Here is a 16,335-nt window from a genome sequence, read left to right as displayed (position 1 = left end):
CTTCAGTTTATTTGTGTTCCTTTTGCAGAATGAGATCTGATATTCCACGTGTTGGAGGTGATTCATCTCCCTTTGTTGCCTGAAGTGATAATCTGAGCACAGGCAGACAAAGTTACGTTGGTCATTTTGTAGAAGCATTTGCTTTGCAGACAACTCTCTGATTTGTTCAGCATTCTCACTCTTGCATGTCTTTCGCTGCTAGTTCTGGCAGGGCTTTGTCCTTGATTTACCTCTGTTTTTTTCATTGTTGTTTCTTCAGTTTCTTTGTGTTACTTTTTCCACATAGTCTTATGTGTCCCCCCTTGCTTCTCTTGTTTGTTTTTGAGCTGTCTGAATCCCTTCGAGTTGTTTCTATTCACTGGTGTTTGTAAACTTCATTCTGTATCACCTGCAAGTTTCATTAACATTCCCTTTATTCAGTCTTAGATCTCGAATTAAGGTGTCAAAGAAAACTGGTCTGGCAAAGGTCCCTGCATCAACGCAGTAGATGCCCCCTGTACCTGTTGGTTCCATTGGTATATATCATTACACTTTGTTTTGAAGCCGTTAGCCAATTTTCTAATAACATGAGCAGTACTCTCCAAAGCCAATTTGAAGTAATTTTTCAGCTATGATTTCCTTGGAGAGTAGCAAATGCTATTCTAAATCTAAACCTATTACATCATGCGGTGTATTCTTCTCATTCCCTAACTTCATGGCAATTCTATCCTCCTTTGAAGAGTAATCAAGTTTATCAAGATTTACAGTAGCGTATGCTCCTCTCTTCCCAACTTCTGCATTATGCCCGTCACCATGCTAAATAAATGCCCAGCGTGTTCCTTTGTAGAGCTTGTAAAAAGTCAGGAATTTGCATGCATGGAGCTTGTTATAAGAGCTGAGACTAGATGATTAGAAAGAGTTCTGTGGGGTTTGGAGGTGGTATGTTGGGTTCTTGGGGGGGTTATTTGGGTTTTTTGGTGGGGTTTTGTTGTTGTTTGTTGTTTTTCCTGCCCCTTGGGTCCTCCTTTTTCTGGAGATGATGCAGTCACTCCCCTTTGTTTTTACCACCACATGAATTAGATGTTTTCCTGCTAGGGAGGGGCACCTTTTCCAGTTCCCGGTGCCACTGGCTGAGTCACTGGCTCTTTTTTTCTGTTCCGTTGTACGTTTATAATTACCTTGTTCTTACCTTCGTTAGAATATGATTGCCAAAGGGTAGGTGTTTTACTTTGCTCTACTTCTGAGACATGAGTGCCAGTGGCTTTCAGAGCCTGGGTGCAAGCCTTTGAAGCATCTGCTTTGCTATTGCCAAAGAGAAAATAAATTAGCATAGTCCTCAAAGTGCCGCCCTTCAAACAGTATGGTTACCATTAATGACAGATGTCCAGGCAAAGTCTAGTCTCTTGTAACCAGGACTGCTTTAACTGAAGGAGGAAAAGTCAGGAGAGCACTGAGCATGTGTATATTGATATGGAAAGGGGGGGGTTGCTGATGTGTCTTACGTTCATTTTACCTGAACCTACTTCTCCATAGCAGGTCCTTGAAATAAAGCTCGCTGATACCAGACTAGCAGGATTTAGAGAGGTTCTCTTGGTTTGAAAATCTTGTCAGCTTAGGGGAAAAAAAAAGAGAGGTGTGAAAGAGAGGTTTGCATAAGAAGATCTTCTCCAAGTACACTCACTGTGCCTTTGATGTATCTTTATAAAAATAAATAAATAAAATCCTATTTACTTCCCCGCCCCCATTTGTTTGTGAAGGGTCTATGTGAACAGAAGAAAATAACTCTGCAGGGGAAACGATGAAAAATCGCTGTTTCCATCCACGCAGTAAGCTAACTGAAAAATAGAGAAGCAGCATCTTTTCCCACTGTTTTTGGTCACAGGTTTTATTTGTAAGAACACGTTTTAAAAACTGGAGTCAAGTCTGTGGTTGGCTGTGTCCCTTTAAGAATCTAGTTTTGCTTGGCTAGCTGCCCTTGTTCTCCTGTAGATTAATCCAGCAGAAGGTATATAACCTGTTGACCTTCCTGGCGAGAAGGGTCTGGAAGGGCAAAGAGATAAATCAGAAGGTTTGTGCTTTCCTGTAATATCTGGGGGCAAGTTTAACCTGTGTTTTTCAGGTTTTTGGCATTTCTTTTTTCCCTTTTTTTGCTTAGCGATTCCTGCTTGAGGGTTGGGGTTGTACTTACAGATTCTCATGATTTTCACTTGCTTTCTGTGAAATATGTTCAGCAGTTCGGAAATGACAGTGCCTTTATGCCACGATTGAGAAGGAAGAGTTTTGAGCTCAAATTTATGCTAGTCCAAGTTGAGGACAGCTTTACTCTCTCTTGTATCAAACTGGTAGGAGAACTGGAATCCAGCTAAAATGGCTGGCGTCTATTTGTCTGCTAGGAACTTTCAGGCTCTTTTACAGAAGAACAAATCTGGTGGACTTCCCTCAGTGTCAGCCCTCAAGAAGTGATCATCTTAGCTGTAAGCAATGGATGTTCACCTGCTGCGTGTTCCAGGTAGAGCATGTACTCCAAAACTGAGCTGAGGTGGTTTCTGAATACCCCAAGAGAGTGCAGCTTGGTTGGTAGCCGTGACTAGGGTTCATTCCTATGATGCAGATGTTTCATGGTTGCTCTTTACTTTACTTGGGCATTGGTTTATCAAAAGTACCGAACACCTTTAAGCTCCCGTCTAACTACTACTAAAATCAAGGCACATGCTTAATTGGTTGACTGAATTGAGGTCCCATTTTATATACCTGTTCTGCCTGTTTGTGGTTTGCTTTTGTCTTGAGGCTTAGCCCTGGCCAACCAGTCGTGCCCACAACACAGACCACATGCAAGCACTGCAGATGTGGAAATCTGACCGTGTTTGTGGGTTGTGTGGTCAGGGTTTCTGTCTATTCTGTTGTAAGTATCTTAGCCCAGGCTCAGCTGTTTATTTTTTGGAGACTGGGTGTAGTTTTGGAGCTAAACGTTTTCACTGCTTTGGATGAGATTTGCAAACATCTGTCTCCTGTCTGAGTTCATGTGAAATTCTGCCGTTAGTGTCATGGGAAGCTAAGTATGTCGCAGTTGTGAGGTTTTTTTTGGAACATCTACCCTTGAGTCCCAGACAAGAGGTTGAGAGATGTCATGAACAGTAGGCAGGATTAGGAAATAAGAATTTGATTTGGATATCAAAAAATGGGCATTATGAGTCTCAGTTTTGTGGTACTTGTCAGGAAAGACTCAAAAGACGCCCGATTTCCCGACAGTGTTAAATATGAGCCCTTCTGAAGTTACACCACTTGCAATCGCAAATCACTTCTAAAGTTCGCCTTTTCTTGTCTTGAAATTCTTGTCTGGATTTTGCCCCCAGTCTGATTTTGTCATTGGGTGGTTCACTTAGGTCTTTGTGCTATAGTTTTTTGCCATAGGTAAAATGGGGGCTTTTGAGTCTGATGGCGAGGTTTTCAGGACAACTGACTTTCAGTGGGTTTAGGAGCAAGGCTTTTTTAGGTTGCTATTAAAGGTTCCCTATCCTTTAATAATTAAGTGAATAATACTCTTTGGGAAAATGCTAAGCATGATTTATTTCTGTGTCTAGCTTGGTTTGGTAAGACCCGAGTCATTTTAATCAGTCAATGTCTACATGTGTCTATACTTGAAGGGACAGTTGTGTTAGCTAACCCTTTTAAATCACTACTGGTGATTCTGCGATAGAAAAGGGACATGATTATTGGACTTCCTCCTGGTTCATTGCTTTCTAACCAGCTCCGTGCTTGTTAGGGGAGCGACTCCTGGTGACCACTGCTGCTAGCACGAGGGTGGCTAACCATTTTCACCCTGCCACAACCTTCATCTCTTTGGGAAGCTGTGAAACACATGCCACATGTCTTGGGAAGTCAGGGAGAATGGGAGCTCTGGGAACAGCTCCCATATGGGAGATAACGGTGACTCCCCAGGAATTGCACTGTTCCTTTGGGGGCTGGGGCCAGCCCAGTGTGTGGCTCAATCCCAGGGCAACCTGGCAGTGTCAATCTCTGCTGCCCTTGCTGGCTCATTTTTCTCTCCCAGCTGAGATGTAAATCACGCAGTAGTCATTTTGTCAGTCCAAGGCTGGTGGCCTTGTGATGTAGCCTGTATGTGGGCTCAGGATCAATCCCCAGGTTGGCCACCCCTAGACTAGTGGGAGCAGAACCAGCCTTTGGGTTTTGTTGTTGTTGGGCTGTGTATTTTTTTTTTTCCTCCCCTCCTTAGGGCAGCAAGGCTCTGTGTTCTGTTTCCTTTATCACAACTGTAACTGATTGGATGGTGCGCAAGGCCACACACAGCCTTATCTCATCGCATCCTGTTTGACTGCATTATCCAGGGCTGCACTGATAGAAGTTCTCATCTCTCCTTGTTTTGATTTATATCACTGTGCTGGACACTACATCCTCTCTCTGTTTTAGCCAGAGCTTAGCTACTGCCATAATTTAGGAGTGTTGTTTTGCTTTGCTCAGGAAGTCAGGTGCCTTCTGAACAGCAGCTGCTGCAGGCAGTTTCAGTGTAGCAAGCAAACCAAGCTTGATTTTGTGCTAGGCAATGTGATAAGCATTCAGCTGGAGCCCAAGCTTATGGTAGATACAATCTGAGGCTGGTAGTGCTTGTTCCTTTGTAAACCAGTCTTACTCAGTGGTGAGACAGAGACAAAAATCTCACCATGCAGCCCGTAGATGTAATGATTATATTACCTTGCCTGATACACAGAGGGAAATCTCAGTTCTCCTTTCTTCCTTGCCTGGTGCTGCTGCCTGTTAAGAGCTTTTGCTTCAACTACAGCAAGTAACACTTACCTTAACTGATTTTATTCACAGGATTAGGCAGCATTACTCTGGTGTCCTGGGTGGATAGGGATATTCACAGGGAATAGCCAGCGTTGCTCAGGGATTGCAGGAGGCCCAGGGCAGAAGGTGAGATTGTAGCCAGGCTCACCACTTGGCTGAGCTGTTACGGAGTGCTTGAGCGGAACCCCCTCAAAAGGCTGGGTGAGCTGCGCCCACCCATCTCCGCTGTCGCCGGGTCTTCTGCTGAAACTCAGAGCGGCTCTGGCTCCAGGCTGATTTCATGACTCCTGAGGAGCCTGAGCAACTGGCTGCTGGCTGCTGCTGCAAAAGTGCTGTTCCCTTCCCAGACACAGTTCAGTGCTAGCTGGTCTTGCTACAGTTGCATCCTTATTTTGCTCTGTAGAGACCCTGTAGACATGTTTGTGTCCTCTTTTGCCAGCAAGCTTTAACAGACCTTAGTTATTGTTGAATAACTGCTTTCCCACCTTTTCCCTTTCCAGTACGTTTTTTCCTGCAGTCTTTGAGTTGCACTCCCTTGGAGCTATTCTACTGATTGCACTCATTCTTCTCTTTCAGAGGAACTGAGCTATTATTGTAGTGTCCTGTAGAATTTCCCAGCCTTCTTCCTCTGGTAAGTTTGAATGCTATCTTCCGTCATACCTTGCGCAATAGGTTTCGTAGTATTCCAAACTGTTGCTTTCCTAAACCCAAATCTCCCGGTATGACTGCATTGTGTAAGCTCATTTGTTAGTGTGTTCTGGATGGAAGTAACTGGCTGGTTGTTGCTGTTTCCAGGTTTTCTTATTGTTACAAACTAATCTAAAGTTATAGTTTGAGCAGCAGGACATCTTCTCTTCTGGCCCAACTCCTCCTTTGTTGAAATTCTCTGTTTGACTGCTGGTCAGATATTAAAATGTTGTGGTTCAGATCCTCTATAGTAGCAGTATTTGGCTCATGTTACCACAGTAGCGAATACCGGAATTTTTTGGTTTTATTTGCATTACAATGACATCAAGGAATACCTGTAATGGGAAGCAGTCCCTGTCCCCACAGCCTGCCGTTCCCTTAAATGAGACCAAGGATGAAGGGACGTCCTTTGGTCAGGTGAAGTGACTTGTTCGGAGTGCAGCCAGCTGGGAAGCAGGAGTGGAACCGCACTGCCAGGCTCCGCGCGGCCGTGCTGGCGGGCGTTCCTGCCGGGCCGGGGTGAGCGGACAGGGACCGCTCTGGTTCGTGTGTGGTGCTCGGTACCGATTCCAGCAGGGAAGGGGGGGTCTCTTTTGGACAGAGCAGCTCTAAGAAAACTGAACAACTGGAGGCAGCTGGCTGCAATTTTTCAGATCCTCAGGAAAGTATGATTTTGTGTTGAGCAGCTGCCACAGACGCTTAAGAGGGAGCTGTTACCAACAGTAATGACTGAGGGATTGATATTAGAAAGCAGATGTGTCAGACTACGGAGCCTGTTAAAGATGTGCTCCCTGTCAATGCGACCTCGCTGAAGGGCTCTTGGCAGCTGTCTAGCCCTGCAGGATCTCTGAATCTCAATGAGATACCATGTGTGAAAGGAAAGAGGGTTAGTGTTGAAATCACCAGCATCAGAACAATTAAACCAAAGCTGCTGGAGCTGAAAGATTTTTGTGCTTTCTCCATGGTTTTGCTTTCCTCTGACCCAAAAGCCTGCCTTTGTGAGTGACTCATTAAGAGATGGGCCATGGCGGAAAGAAGAACAGGGACCAAGAGTGAATAAGAAACAGTATTTGGACAGAGGGAAACATAAGAAGGAAGTAGAGATACTGTGGTGAGGAGGTAGAGGTGCTGTGAGGGGCTTGTGTCTTTGATCCTGGGAGAGAATCCATGACTGGACCCCACAAAGAAAGGTAGTTAATCATCTCTCAGTAAAATAAGAGTGGGATCAGGACAAGAACAACTGTAAGGTACAACACCAGAAATACGAGAGCCAAGGAGCGGAGCTTGAGTTCAAACTGGGGGAGTCTGAAGAGAACAAACACCAAGCCTGGGACCTCTGGCAAAACTTCCTGCTGTGGAAATGGACAACATCCTCCGACTCCTGATCCTAAGAACTGTGCCTGGCAAGGGGATTCAGGTGGGGAAGGAATTGGCTGAGCATGCCTGGAATTGGGATGTCTGTTTAGTGATTTCAGAATCAAATTCCCTCAGGTCAGAAGAAAGCTTTGTGATTACAAGCTCTTCCACAGGCAGAACTTTTAAAAAAAAAAAAAATAGAAGAAAAAAGTAATTTGCAAGTACTAAAATATTTAGTGGTATTAGAACATTCAGTAATACAAATCACCATTAAAGTTACCAAGCTGTATGTGTATAGTTACTATTGATTGAATGGGAAAACAGAAGCAAACCGAAAGCTAGATGCTAACTGAAGCATTTGTGTTTTGTTAAAGTAGTTACTAATGAGTATTATTCAAACCTTTCTTAAAAAGAACACATTCAACATTAGCACTTTCTGAAAAATGCTTTGGTTTTGACAAGATTGCTTTTTTGATGGGAGGTGATTCCACTGCCAGTTTTTCAACTTGCCATACTAATAAAGCCATTTACCGTAGAGTTTAGTGCCCAGCTTCTCTATGGTTTGCTTTGCTTAGTTTAATCAACAGCCACTTTGGCCACCAGTGAGTTCAGAGTTCAGATCAGCAGTGCAGGAAATGGAAGGCCTGAAGTGTTCAGCCAAAGAAGAGACCCACAGACCAGATAGCACCCGACCAGGACTCCCTATATCACTGTTTATTGCCTCTGAGCACAGAGTATCGCCTGGGATTGCACATGGAGCTTACTATTTAAGCGACATTATGTAAGAAAACTTTGCAGGCCCTTTAAGCCCTTGGCATCTTACTGAATGAGAGACGTAATAGCTATAAGGATTTTCACGGTCATTTCAGTCTATGGAATTTCTTCAGAAGTTATCGAAAAGAAGGCCAATTTGTGTTAGTGTCTGGGTGATTACTGAGGTTTCAGCTGGAGATGGCTAAACATCCTTGATTTTATAGTCTGTACAATTCCACTTTTCTCATAATCCCTCAGGAATAGCTTTAGTGCCAAGAAGGGAAAGCAGAATCAGGCCCCAAGGTGTAGAAAACTCGGGGTTGGCCACGATAGCCCATTTCAGTGCCTGCTGACCTAGCTGTAGCTTGGGATAGGACTAACATTGCTGGTCAAGGCACAAAAAGTAAGAAGCATTAAAAAAAAATTATCTAGTCACTTCAAGATTTATATAATTTCTTCTCTCATTGCTCTTATGTTCCATATCTCCCTTGATTTAGACCAATATGAGATAAGGCTCACGTATTCTGTCTCTTGCTTCGTCACTTGTATATTCAGGGAAGTCCACATCTGCTCAAGTTGGCGCAACTTTTCTTTCGTGTTTGGAGAAGAGAGTCTTGGGAGTTGACACTGTACTGAATACAGCATGTTTTCTCCTCCACTTATTCTGGAGCTTGGATCAGAAAGGACCCAGAGTTTCCTCTGTCACCAAAGGCGCTTGGTACAGATGTGAAGCCTTGTAAAACATTAAATGATCAGGCAACAACTCCTAGGGTTTGGATACAGGGGGCGGGGTGGGGAATTTATGCTTCAGATATATTTGCTGTATTTCCAACATAAGAGTGTGCCATGCTGAAATCATCTGCTAGGTATTCATCTGTGTCTGCATGGACATTAAGGAGGTGAAAATAACTGGATTCAAAGTAGGTGCTTTTTATGGTTATGATGGCCATACATTCCCTAGGAGATGACTTTGTCTGCTTGTATGCATTGCTAGGGGATTTGGCTTGAAAGCAAGAGGTTGTAGCTTCCAGTGACCGTGGCTTTGGGAGTCATACAGTTGAGCAGTTAGTGTATGTTTTTACTTTTTGTGGGGCCTGCTGGCCGTTATGAGACTTGCAGCTCCAAATGCAGGTGGTACGATGACTACCCTTGCTGTCACACCTTAGGCTTCTTTCTGAACCCCTCCATTTCTCAGTCTGTCAGCCTAAGTTGAAACTAGTCTGTGCATTGCATTTGTGGAGATTTTGATGTGCATGAAATACGGAGGGTCTTGACAGCCTCCAGGGACTAGGGATGCTTGGGGAAATACCAAAAGAAGAGGAGCTGGAACAGATAGCTTCTGTTTCTCTGTCGGGGTCCCCCCGTGGAAAGCTTACTCCTCTATGCTGATTCCCCAGCCAGGCAATCTCTTGAATACCCGTGTAATTTTTTATTGACCATCTGCCAGTGAAAGGGGATGTATTGGTGATAGATGCTTGGTGAGGGAAGAAGCAACTGTTACCGTTCATTTCAGGGTCTCTTAAAGTCACATTGCCTGCTTTGGTGCCATTCACAGTGTGCTTGGGATGTCTGTCCTAGCGCTAAAGGCCAAGTGTGTTCCAAGTTCCCTTTTCTGCCACCCTCGCCTCCTGTTTTATTCTTTCTTCCCATGTTCATTAGAGCTCTGAAAATGTATAGCGTGGGTCAAGAGGATTGAAATAATCGAATGTAAGGGCTGAAATGGATGGATGGGCAGTGGTAGGCCATTCCAGTGGTTCATGTGTTCCAAACATTCTCAGAGGAAGTAAGTCGTACACTGGGTTTTCTAAATGTCTATGTGAACCGCTTGTTAAAATACTGCACCGTGGTGTAAAAAGTATACTGTGTCTAGAAATTATTCAAATGCCCAGTACTATCTTATTTGTTTCCTGAGCTTTTGGTGGCTTATGGACGTGTAAAATACGTATCTGCTGCTGTCTACAGTCATTAAGGAGCAGCAAAACCTTTTGAGAACCAGTGTTGTCAACTCTTTTTAGAACTCCAGCTTTTGAAATTATAAAATTCTTAAGAATTTCAGCTTTTATTAAAAAAAAAAAAAAAAGTAAATCTAGTCATTATGGTCTTGGAGAAGATTTTGTAAACATGAAATCCAAAGAGGTAATAAACCAGAGAGACTTAAAAAGGAGTGTATGATGTAATGTTTTTTAAGTTGATGTCAGAAAAGTTTCTGGAGCCATGAGCCCTGCATTTTTGAAGTTCTGAAGTTGAACGAATGGACCTGCTTTTCCTATTTACCAACTAGGGCATGGCGTAACTGCACAAATTTTATTCTAGCTAGTTTTTGACATAGACCATGCCCAAATTTCTCCTCTGTCCTCCTTTATATTATCACTGTGACATTTCTGAGCTAGCCTGACTTGGCATGTCAGAGCTCTCTCCTTACTCTCTTGTTCAGTACAGGTTTGACGATTCTGTTGCTCTTGCAAAAAAAGCCTTGTTCTGACTTTCTTGCTACCCAGCTTAATGTGGTGATAGGCAGGGAGGTTTTGAACTCTCTCATTTAGCTGGATTCTCAGACGGTGGCTTGTGAACATTCTTTGTAGCTCAGATAACGAAACTATTAAAAAGGTAAACAAACAGCTTTGGGATTAAGGCAGGGGAATGGTCTGTGTCTTTAGAAGCCACTTGTTTTCTGTACGGTTGACTGGGAAGTGTCTGTACGGTCTGAGGCTGCTTTCTAAATGAGTGTTTTAGCAGCTCCGCTCAATGAGTTCAGCTTCTACTGTAGGTGTTTATAAGTAGACTATAATTAATTGTAGTTTTCAAGAGCTAGCAGCTGCCTGCTTAGGTTCAATGAGAAACGAATTCCTGCTCCTGCCCAGTGGCAAATCTAATAGCCTGAGACTGGTAAAGGATGAGGGGGCAGAGAAGCACAGAGAACTGAAGGAATTTGCCCAAGGTTGTTCTGAAGATGAGCAGTAGAAACAGGCTAAGCGCCTGGGATTCTTGACCTGCAACCTAGCGCCTTTATCTTTTTACTCATCGTGCCTTCTGCTCCTGCCAGGATATAGCACTGAGATTTGGGAGACATTGCATTAAACTGTCTGGCTCCAGGAATTGCTTTTTTAGAAGTACAGCTGATCCTTGAGAAGAAGAAATGTCAGTGTTAAAAATGACACTGACTACTAACTCTGATCCAGTGAAACATTATCTAAGAAAACTTCAACCCCAGTACTCAGTGATGACTAGATAATTCATCACTGCTTTATTTTGTATAGTCTTTCACACGGACTGAATCCCTGTAAGCGTGCTTCAGAAAGTTAAATAACAGTTACACAGATAATGACAGCAGAGGGAGAAAGAAATTAGGAGACAGACACAGGCAAGAAGCCATAGCGTCTGAGGAGAACTGGGAAGTGATAGAGAGTTAATGAGCCAAAGAGATACGGGAGCAGGCTGTTTTATCAGAAGGATTTGTAGAAAAGGTTTTCATCTCAACATAAATAGAAATCAATCACGTGGTTGAGTTGCCATTTAAGGTAAACTTGAAGTAAAACCCCTCCTCACTGAGGTTTTTTAACTTTCTTTTTTTTTTTTTTTTCTTTAGTATCTCCTCATTTTCCTAGAGAGGAGGATTTCTAACTGACAGGTGGGATGTGTTTGTCATCACAGGTTCCGAGTCTGCTTCTCCACGTGGCACCTTGGAGTTTCTAGCTGGCACCATTACCTCCAACGAGTGGAGTTCTCCCACCTCCCCTGAGGGGAGCAACGACTCGGGGGGCAGCGAGGCCTTGGACAAACCCATTGACAATGACGCTGAGGGTGTGTGGAGTCCGGACATTGAGCAGAGCTTCCAGGAAGCGCTAGCCATCTACCCACCATGTGGACGGCGGAAGATTATCTTGTCAGACGAAGGCAAGATGTATGGTAAGGAGAAAGAAAGGGCACATCACAACGCTCCAGGCAGCCCGCCCTGCGCAGGCCGCTTGCCTTGCACCAAATGATGTTCTGAACGAACTCTTCTCTCTCAGGCGTTCGCAAGCAGATACAGTTGGTCGCTTCAAGTTGTATTTAGGAAAATCAGTGAAGATCTTAACATTCACAGATCAGAAAGAATTATAGATGTCTTTTTCAAGGGAGCATCAATAAGGTAGATCCCAGAGTACGGCATGCTACTGAACTGATCTTTGGATAGATATCATAGAATGGCTTCATGGTGTGACTAAGTCTATCTTTTATGGTATCTCTTGCTGCTGTCTCCAACGTTCTTGTTACCCTAACAGGTAAAAAAGGTCTGCGTCTCTGGTGGTAAAGGGCAGAAGCTCAGCCCCTGAACGGCTCTGCTGATGGTGTGCAAACACCTACAGTTTGTTAACTAGCTGCACTTCTCAGATCTTAAGAAGGGCAGAAAACAGATGTCTGGCTGCTCCCTTTCACTGTAGTTTGCCTTCTTATAGCCCTGGCATGAGTGTCTTTCACCTGTGGGTTCTTCTCAGCTAGCTAGCTAGCTACCCAGCCCTGAACGCAGAGAAGCACTGGCTTGCAGCTGCCCGCAGAAGTCAACTTTTTAGGTGGTAGACGTGATTTTGAATTGGACTTTTGACCTATTCCACAGTTAAAATTTCTCTCTTGATTTTGTTCACAAAAAAGCTGGGCTGGGCTGGATTCTCTGGCTCAGTATTGGAAGAAGCCACCAGGTACTTCTGTGACTAAAAAGCAAAGCAAAGGCTGAGAGCGCACAATCTTTGGTTAAAAGTCCCATGGTGTTACAACTGTTCCTCAAAGCACTAGCAAGCATCTTATGGAAGGCAGCCCTCTTCCTACCCAGTCAGTGCTTGCTTTTTTTCCCTTTACATTGGAATCCCTGTGTCTTTGCAGGCCCCATCATGGGAGCACCATGCCCTGAAGCTTCATATGGAGCACTTCACAAGTCATTCTGCAGGTTTCCATCCACCCATCGGGCCATTGTTCCCCGAGCTAGGGAATGGATTGCTCTCACTGTGGGGGTGTGGGTGGGTCTCGTTTACACAGCCTCACCTACAATGGATGGTTTTACTGGGTACCTGGATCATTGTATCTGCACAGAGCAGTATATGTTGAGTAAGGCTGATCGCCCTGAGGCTCAGCAAGTGTCAATGTTCTTATGTAGACAACAATTCCTGCTCTATGCTGGCACAAACATTTTTGGGGCTGTGCTATGCAACCAACCAAGGAACTGATCCAGCTTAAAACTAACACAGCCAGAAAGCGGGGACAAAAGTGAACTTTAATTTGGATATGCCCCCTGATTTGTTTCACTGCACAGCTGCTTGTGCTGGTACTTAGAGAAGGGGTGATGAGAGTGGGAATGAGCAGCCGTGGTTGAGGTGAGGGTAGGACTGCTTCCTTCAGAAGCAAGGCTTGCTTAAAATGTTATTCAAACTAAACTATTACTTGAAAATCCACCCTGTGGTTATTTAGCATAGATTAGTGACATGCTCCTTGCTGCTGTTAAGTCTGCACTAGTTTTCATGACAGGTGCCTTTTAAAATTACTGGTGAAAAATTACAGTTGTGTTTTAAGACTGTCTTCGTTTACTGGTCATTCTGCACAGTCCCTGAAATACTTCAGCTTTGGAGTGAATCTGTCAGAGCAGAGAGTGAAATGGACCAGAAAAGAAGTAGGAGTGAGAGCAAAAGTAAAAGAGAAGTAGAATGCAGCACAGCAGCCAAGGAGACTTCCCTGGGGCCTGACCTAGCATGGACTGGTGTTTAGTGGAAAGTCTCTAGTTAACTGCACCGGTGAGCTGCAGCAGGTGAACACCCCCCTTGCAGGGTGAAAAGTTTAGGCAAGGCTGTGGGAGAAGAAACGGAGAGCTCTTCTGCAAGCCCTCCCCCACTACTGAGAGGGGACGGTGTCCCTGCTTGCCTTCAGTGCACCTGTCCCCAGCGCGGCCGGCGGGTTCCACGTGCCCCTGACAGAACCCGAGGCGCGGAGCTCTGCCCTCCTTTGCTTACTAGTCTCCAGGACCCACGCCAAGGAAGCGGGGCCCGGCCTGGGATCTATAGAAAGATATGACCGGGCAGGGAGAATAAATATAGTCCCTGATTTCATCTTCACCGCTTACGAGCCAGCTGACAGGAGGGGACAGGCTGTGGAGCTGGCCCTGCCTCCCAGCGACGGCGGTTCGGCTGTCCCGTGGCTGGCTTGCGGAGAGCTGGCTGAACCGAGGGGCGAGGTGGTAGGGAGAGCTGCCCGTGCCCCTTTCCCCTGACAAAAGTGGAACCTTTTCACTGTTTCCCACTGAGGAGCGGCTCGTGTGGTACTAGTCTTCTGGGCATGGTGTTCAGGTCCCAGGATCTCTTCTGTGTGCGACTTTATGTACTTCTCACCTGTGGTGAGGCAACCTGTTACCAGTTTCAAGTTAGTAGCTTTTACCGGCAAACGTGTTGAACAAGCTAAAGTGCACCAAGCCAATATGAAGCACTTGCACTGTTTTGTTTGAATACTTTTAAAATGACACAGAAAGGTGTGTTTCAGCCTATGCACAGGCCTCGTGCCCATGTTCCCTAGCCTCTTCAGAGTCGGCTTGCTGCTTACAGCTCTTTAGATGACCCTCCACTGATTGCTGAGTGGACGTGATTCCTACTTCACCTGAAAGTCAGCCAAGCTCTTCTCTGTACATTGACGATCTGTGTCTTGATGCCTTTGCTGCCTTCTTTTCTTCCATTATCTTTTTCCCTCCTAGATGTGTTCCATTACTGGAGGCACATCCTGACTGAATCAGCTCATACCACAGCAATGCTCCGGGTACAAGCCCTCTCCAGCAGTCTCTGCTTACCACCTGCTTAAGGCACAAAAAGCTGTCTTGTCTGATAGGGGATGCTACCTTTTCTCCTAGTCATTGTGTTGACATTAGAAGCAGTGAGTCTGGGGCACCACTAACTTACTGATCTGGTGCCTTCTGGTACCACTAAGGTCCTGCAGGATAATCTTATAAGTGTTGCCTCCTAGAATACTGTGGGGGTACAGTATTACAAATCTGGCTCTTACATTTTCCAACTATGTTTTTCCATGCAAGAAATAATATCTGTAGCATTTGTACCAAATAAGCAATCACAGAATTCAGTGTTAGGGTCAGTATCTCCTGGCATCTTCAGGACTGGCCTAGAGAAAGGAGAGGGAAAAAGCTTAGTACCTTTGTGTGATTCGCATGGAGATGCTAAATAGAGCAGGTCTCCCAACACTACTGAGGACAGAGAAATAAAAAATAGTAACTAGCAAAGTGATACTTATTTTGAAAAAACACTGCTGGGGCCTTGATTTACAAGTGAGGATGTAAGAACTTGGAAGAAATGAGCTACTGCCTTAGCCATCCAGTGTTCCCTTCTGCTGCACAAACATCTGGCTTGGAGCACCTTTTTGTAAGAGGAGCTAGAATTGGTGGCTGTTTGTTAGACTGCTGTTCTGTAGGAGGCAGTAGTTTAGCAGCTGATTTACAAACAGCTCGGTGTCGTGGTTTAACCCCAGCCAGCAACTAGGTGCTGTGCAGCCGATCACTCACACACCCCCCCCCCCGCACCCTGTGGGATGGGGGAGAGAATCGGGGAAAAAAAAAAAGTAAAACTCGTGGGTTGAGATAAAGACAATTTAATAGGACAGAAAAGAAGAAGCTAATAATGATAATAATAACAATAATAAAATGACTATAATAAAAGGATTGGAATATACAAAACAAGTGATGCACAATGCAATTGCTTGCCACTCGCCCATCAATGCCCAGTTAGTTCCTGAGCAGCAATCCCCCCCCGAGGCCAACTCCCCCCAGTTTATATACTGGGCATGACGTCACATGGTATGGAATACCCCCTTGGCCAGTTTGGGTCAGCTGTCCTGGCTGTGTCCCCTCCCAACTTCTTGTGCCCCTCCAGCCTTCTTGCTGGCTGGGCATGAGAAGCTGAAAGGTCCTTGACATTAGTCTAAACACTCCTTAGCGACAACTGAAAACATCAGTGTGTTATCAACATTCTTCTCATACCGAACTCAAAACATAGCACTGTACTAGCTACTAGGAAGAAAATTAACTATCCCAGCTGAAAGCAGGACACTCAGGCTTTTCTGTGCTGAGCAGCGTGAGGCAGACAGCTGGGACCGTCATCGATCTCCCAGGCTGCTGCCATCAGCTTGTGAGTCAAAGCCCTGATACGGCTGATAGGAAATACTCAAAGATGTCTGAAGCTCAGAGGCTGAGTGATAGAAGAAGGATAGTTAGCCGTGTTACTAGTTAAAACCTGGAGCAGGCAGTGAACTGCAAAGACTTGAGCTTGCAACATGAATTAAGCTGGCAGAAAAGGTCAGTCTAATGCCGAAAACTACCATGTCACAGGTCGTCCCTCCCACCCCTGTTCTGAAGTGACTAGGTGAATTTGCAGGATATTGCCTTGATCTCAAAGGGATATGTTATCAGTTAATATTTTCCCCGACCTCAAAAAGTCACTAAAAGTAAAACTGAACAAATAAACCCAAAGACGCTCAAAACATACACTGCCTGTCCCAGCTCATGAACACTTCTTCTCCTTGAGGGGAGGGAGGAGCATGGCAGCTATTACAAATATGAGAACCTTCAAGGTGTCAGTCTTCAGATGCTTTCTTCTATATCTAGTTTAGCATCTCACCTGATGATGTTTCAGGCAAAGCAATTGGAACATGCTGAGAATGTGCTCAGTTGACACTGAACTGGCTGGTCCAGGTAATTGCAAAATTTGGATTTCAGCTGTGATATCCCTCAGAGAGATACTT

At 44.8% G+C, this 16,335-nt stretch overlaps 1 protein-coding gene across 2 annotated transcripts in view; it reads left to right on the top strand.

Annotated features, from left to right (window-relative positions):
* TEAD4 (TEA domain transcription factor 4) overlaps positions 1-16,335 on the top strand; it is a 59,827-nt gene that overhangs the window by 2,940 nt on the left and 40,552 nt on the right. The window contains exons 2-3 of one of the 2 annotated variants that reach the window (XM_030040680.2): positions 5,359-5,413; positions 11,230-11,484. The exons of the other annotated variant lie outside the window; for it this stretch is intronic. Of the exons in view, the coding sequence (XP_029896540.1) occupies positions 11,478-11,484 (7 nt within the window). The 5' untranslated portion in view covers positions 5,359-5,413; positions 11,230-11,477. The remainder of the gene's footprint in view (positions 1-5,358; positions 5,414-11,229; positions 11,485-16,335) is intronic. 2 annotated transcript variants of the gene reach the window in all.

The sequence above is a fragment of the Aquila chrysaetos genome, chromosome 17 (genome assembly GCF_900496995.4).
Source record: "Aquila chrysaetos chrysaetos chromosome 17, bAquChr1.4, whole genome shotgun sequence".
NCBI classification, from domain to species: domain Eukaryota; kingdom Metazoa; phylum Chordata; class Aves; order Accipitriformes; family Accipitridae; genus Aquila; species Aquila chrysaetos.
This window is presented reverse-complemented; position numbering and strand designations above follow the sequence as displayed.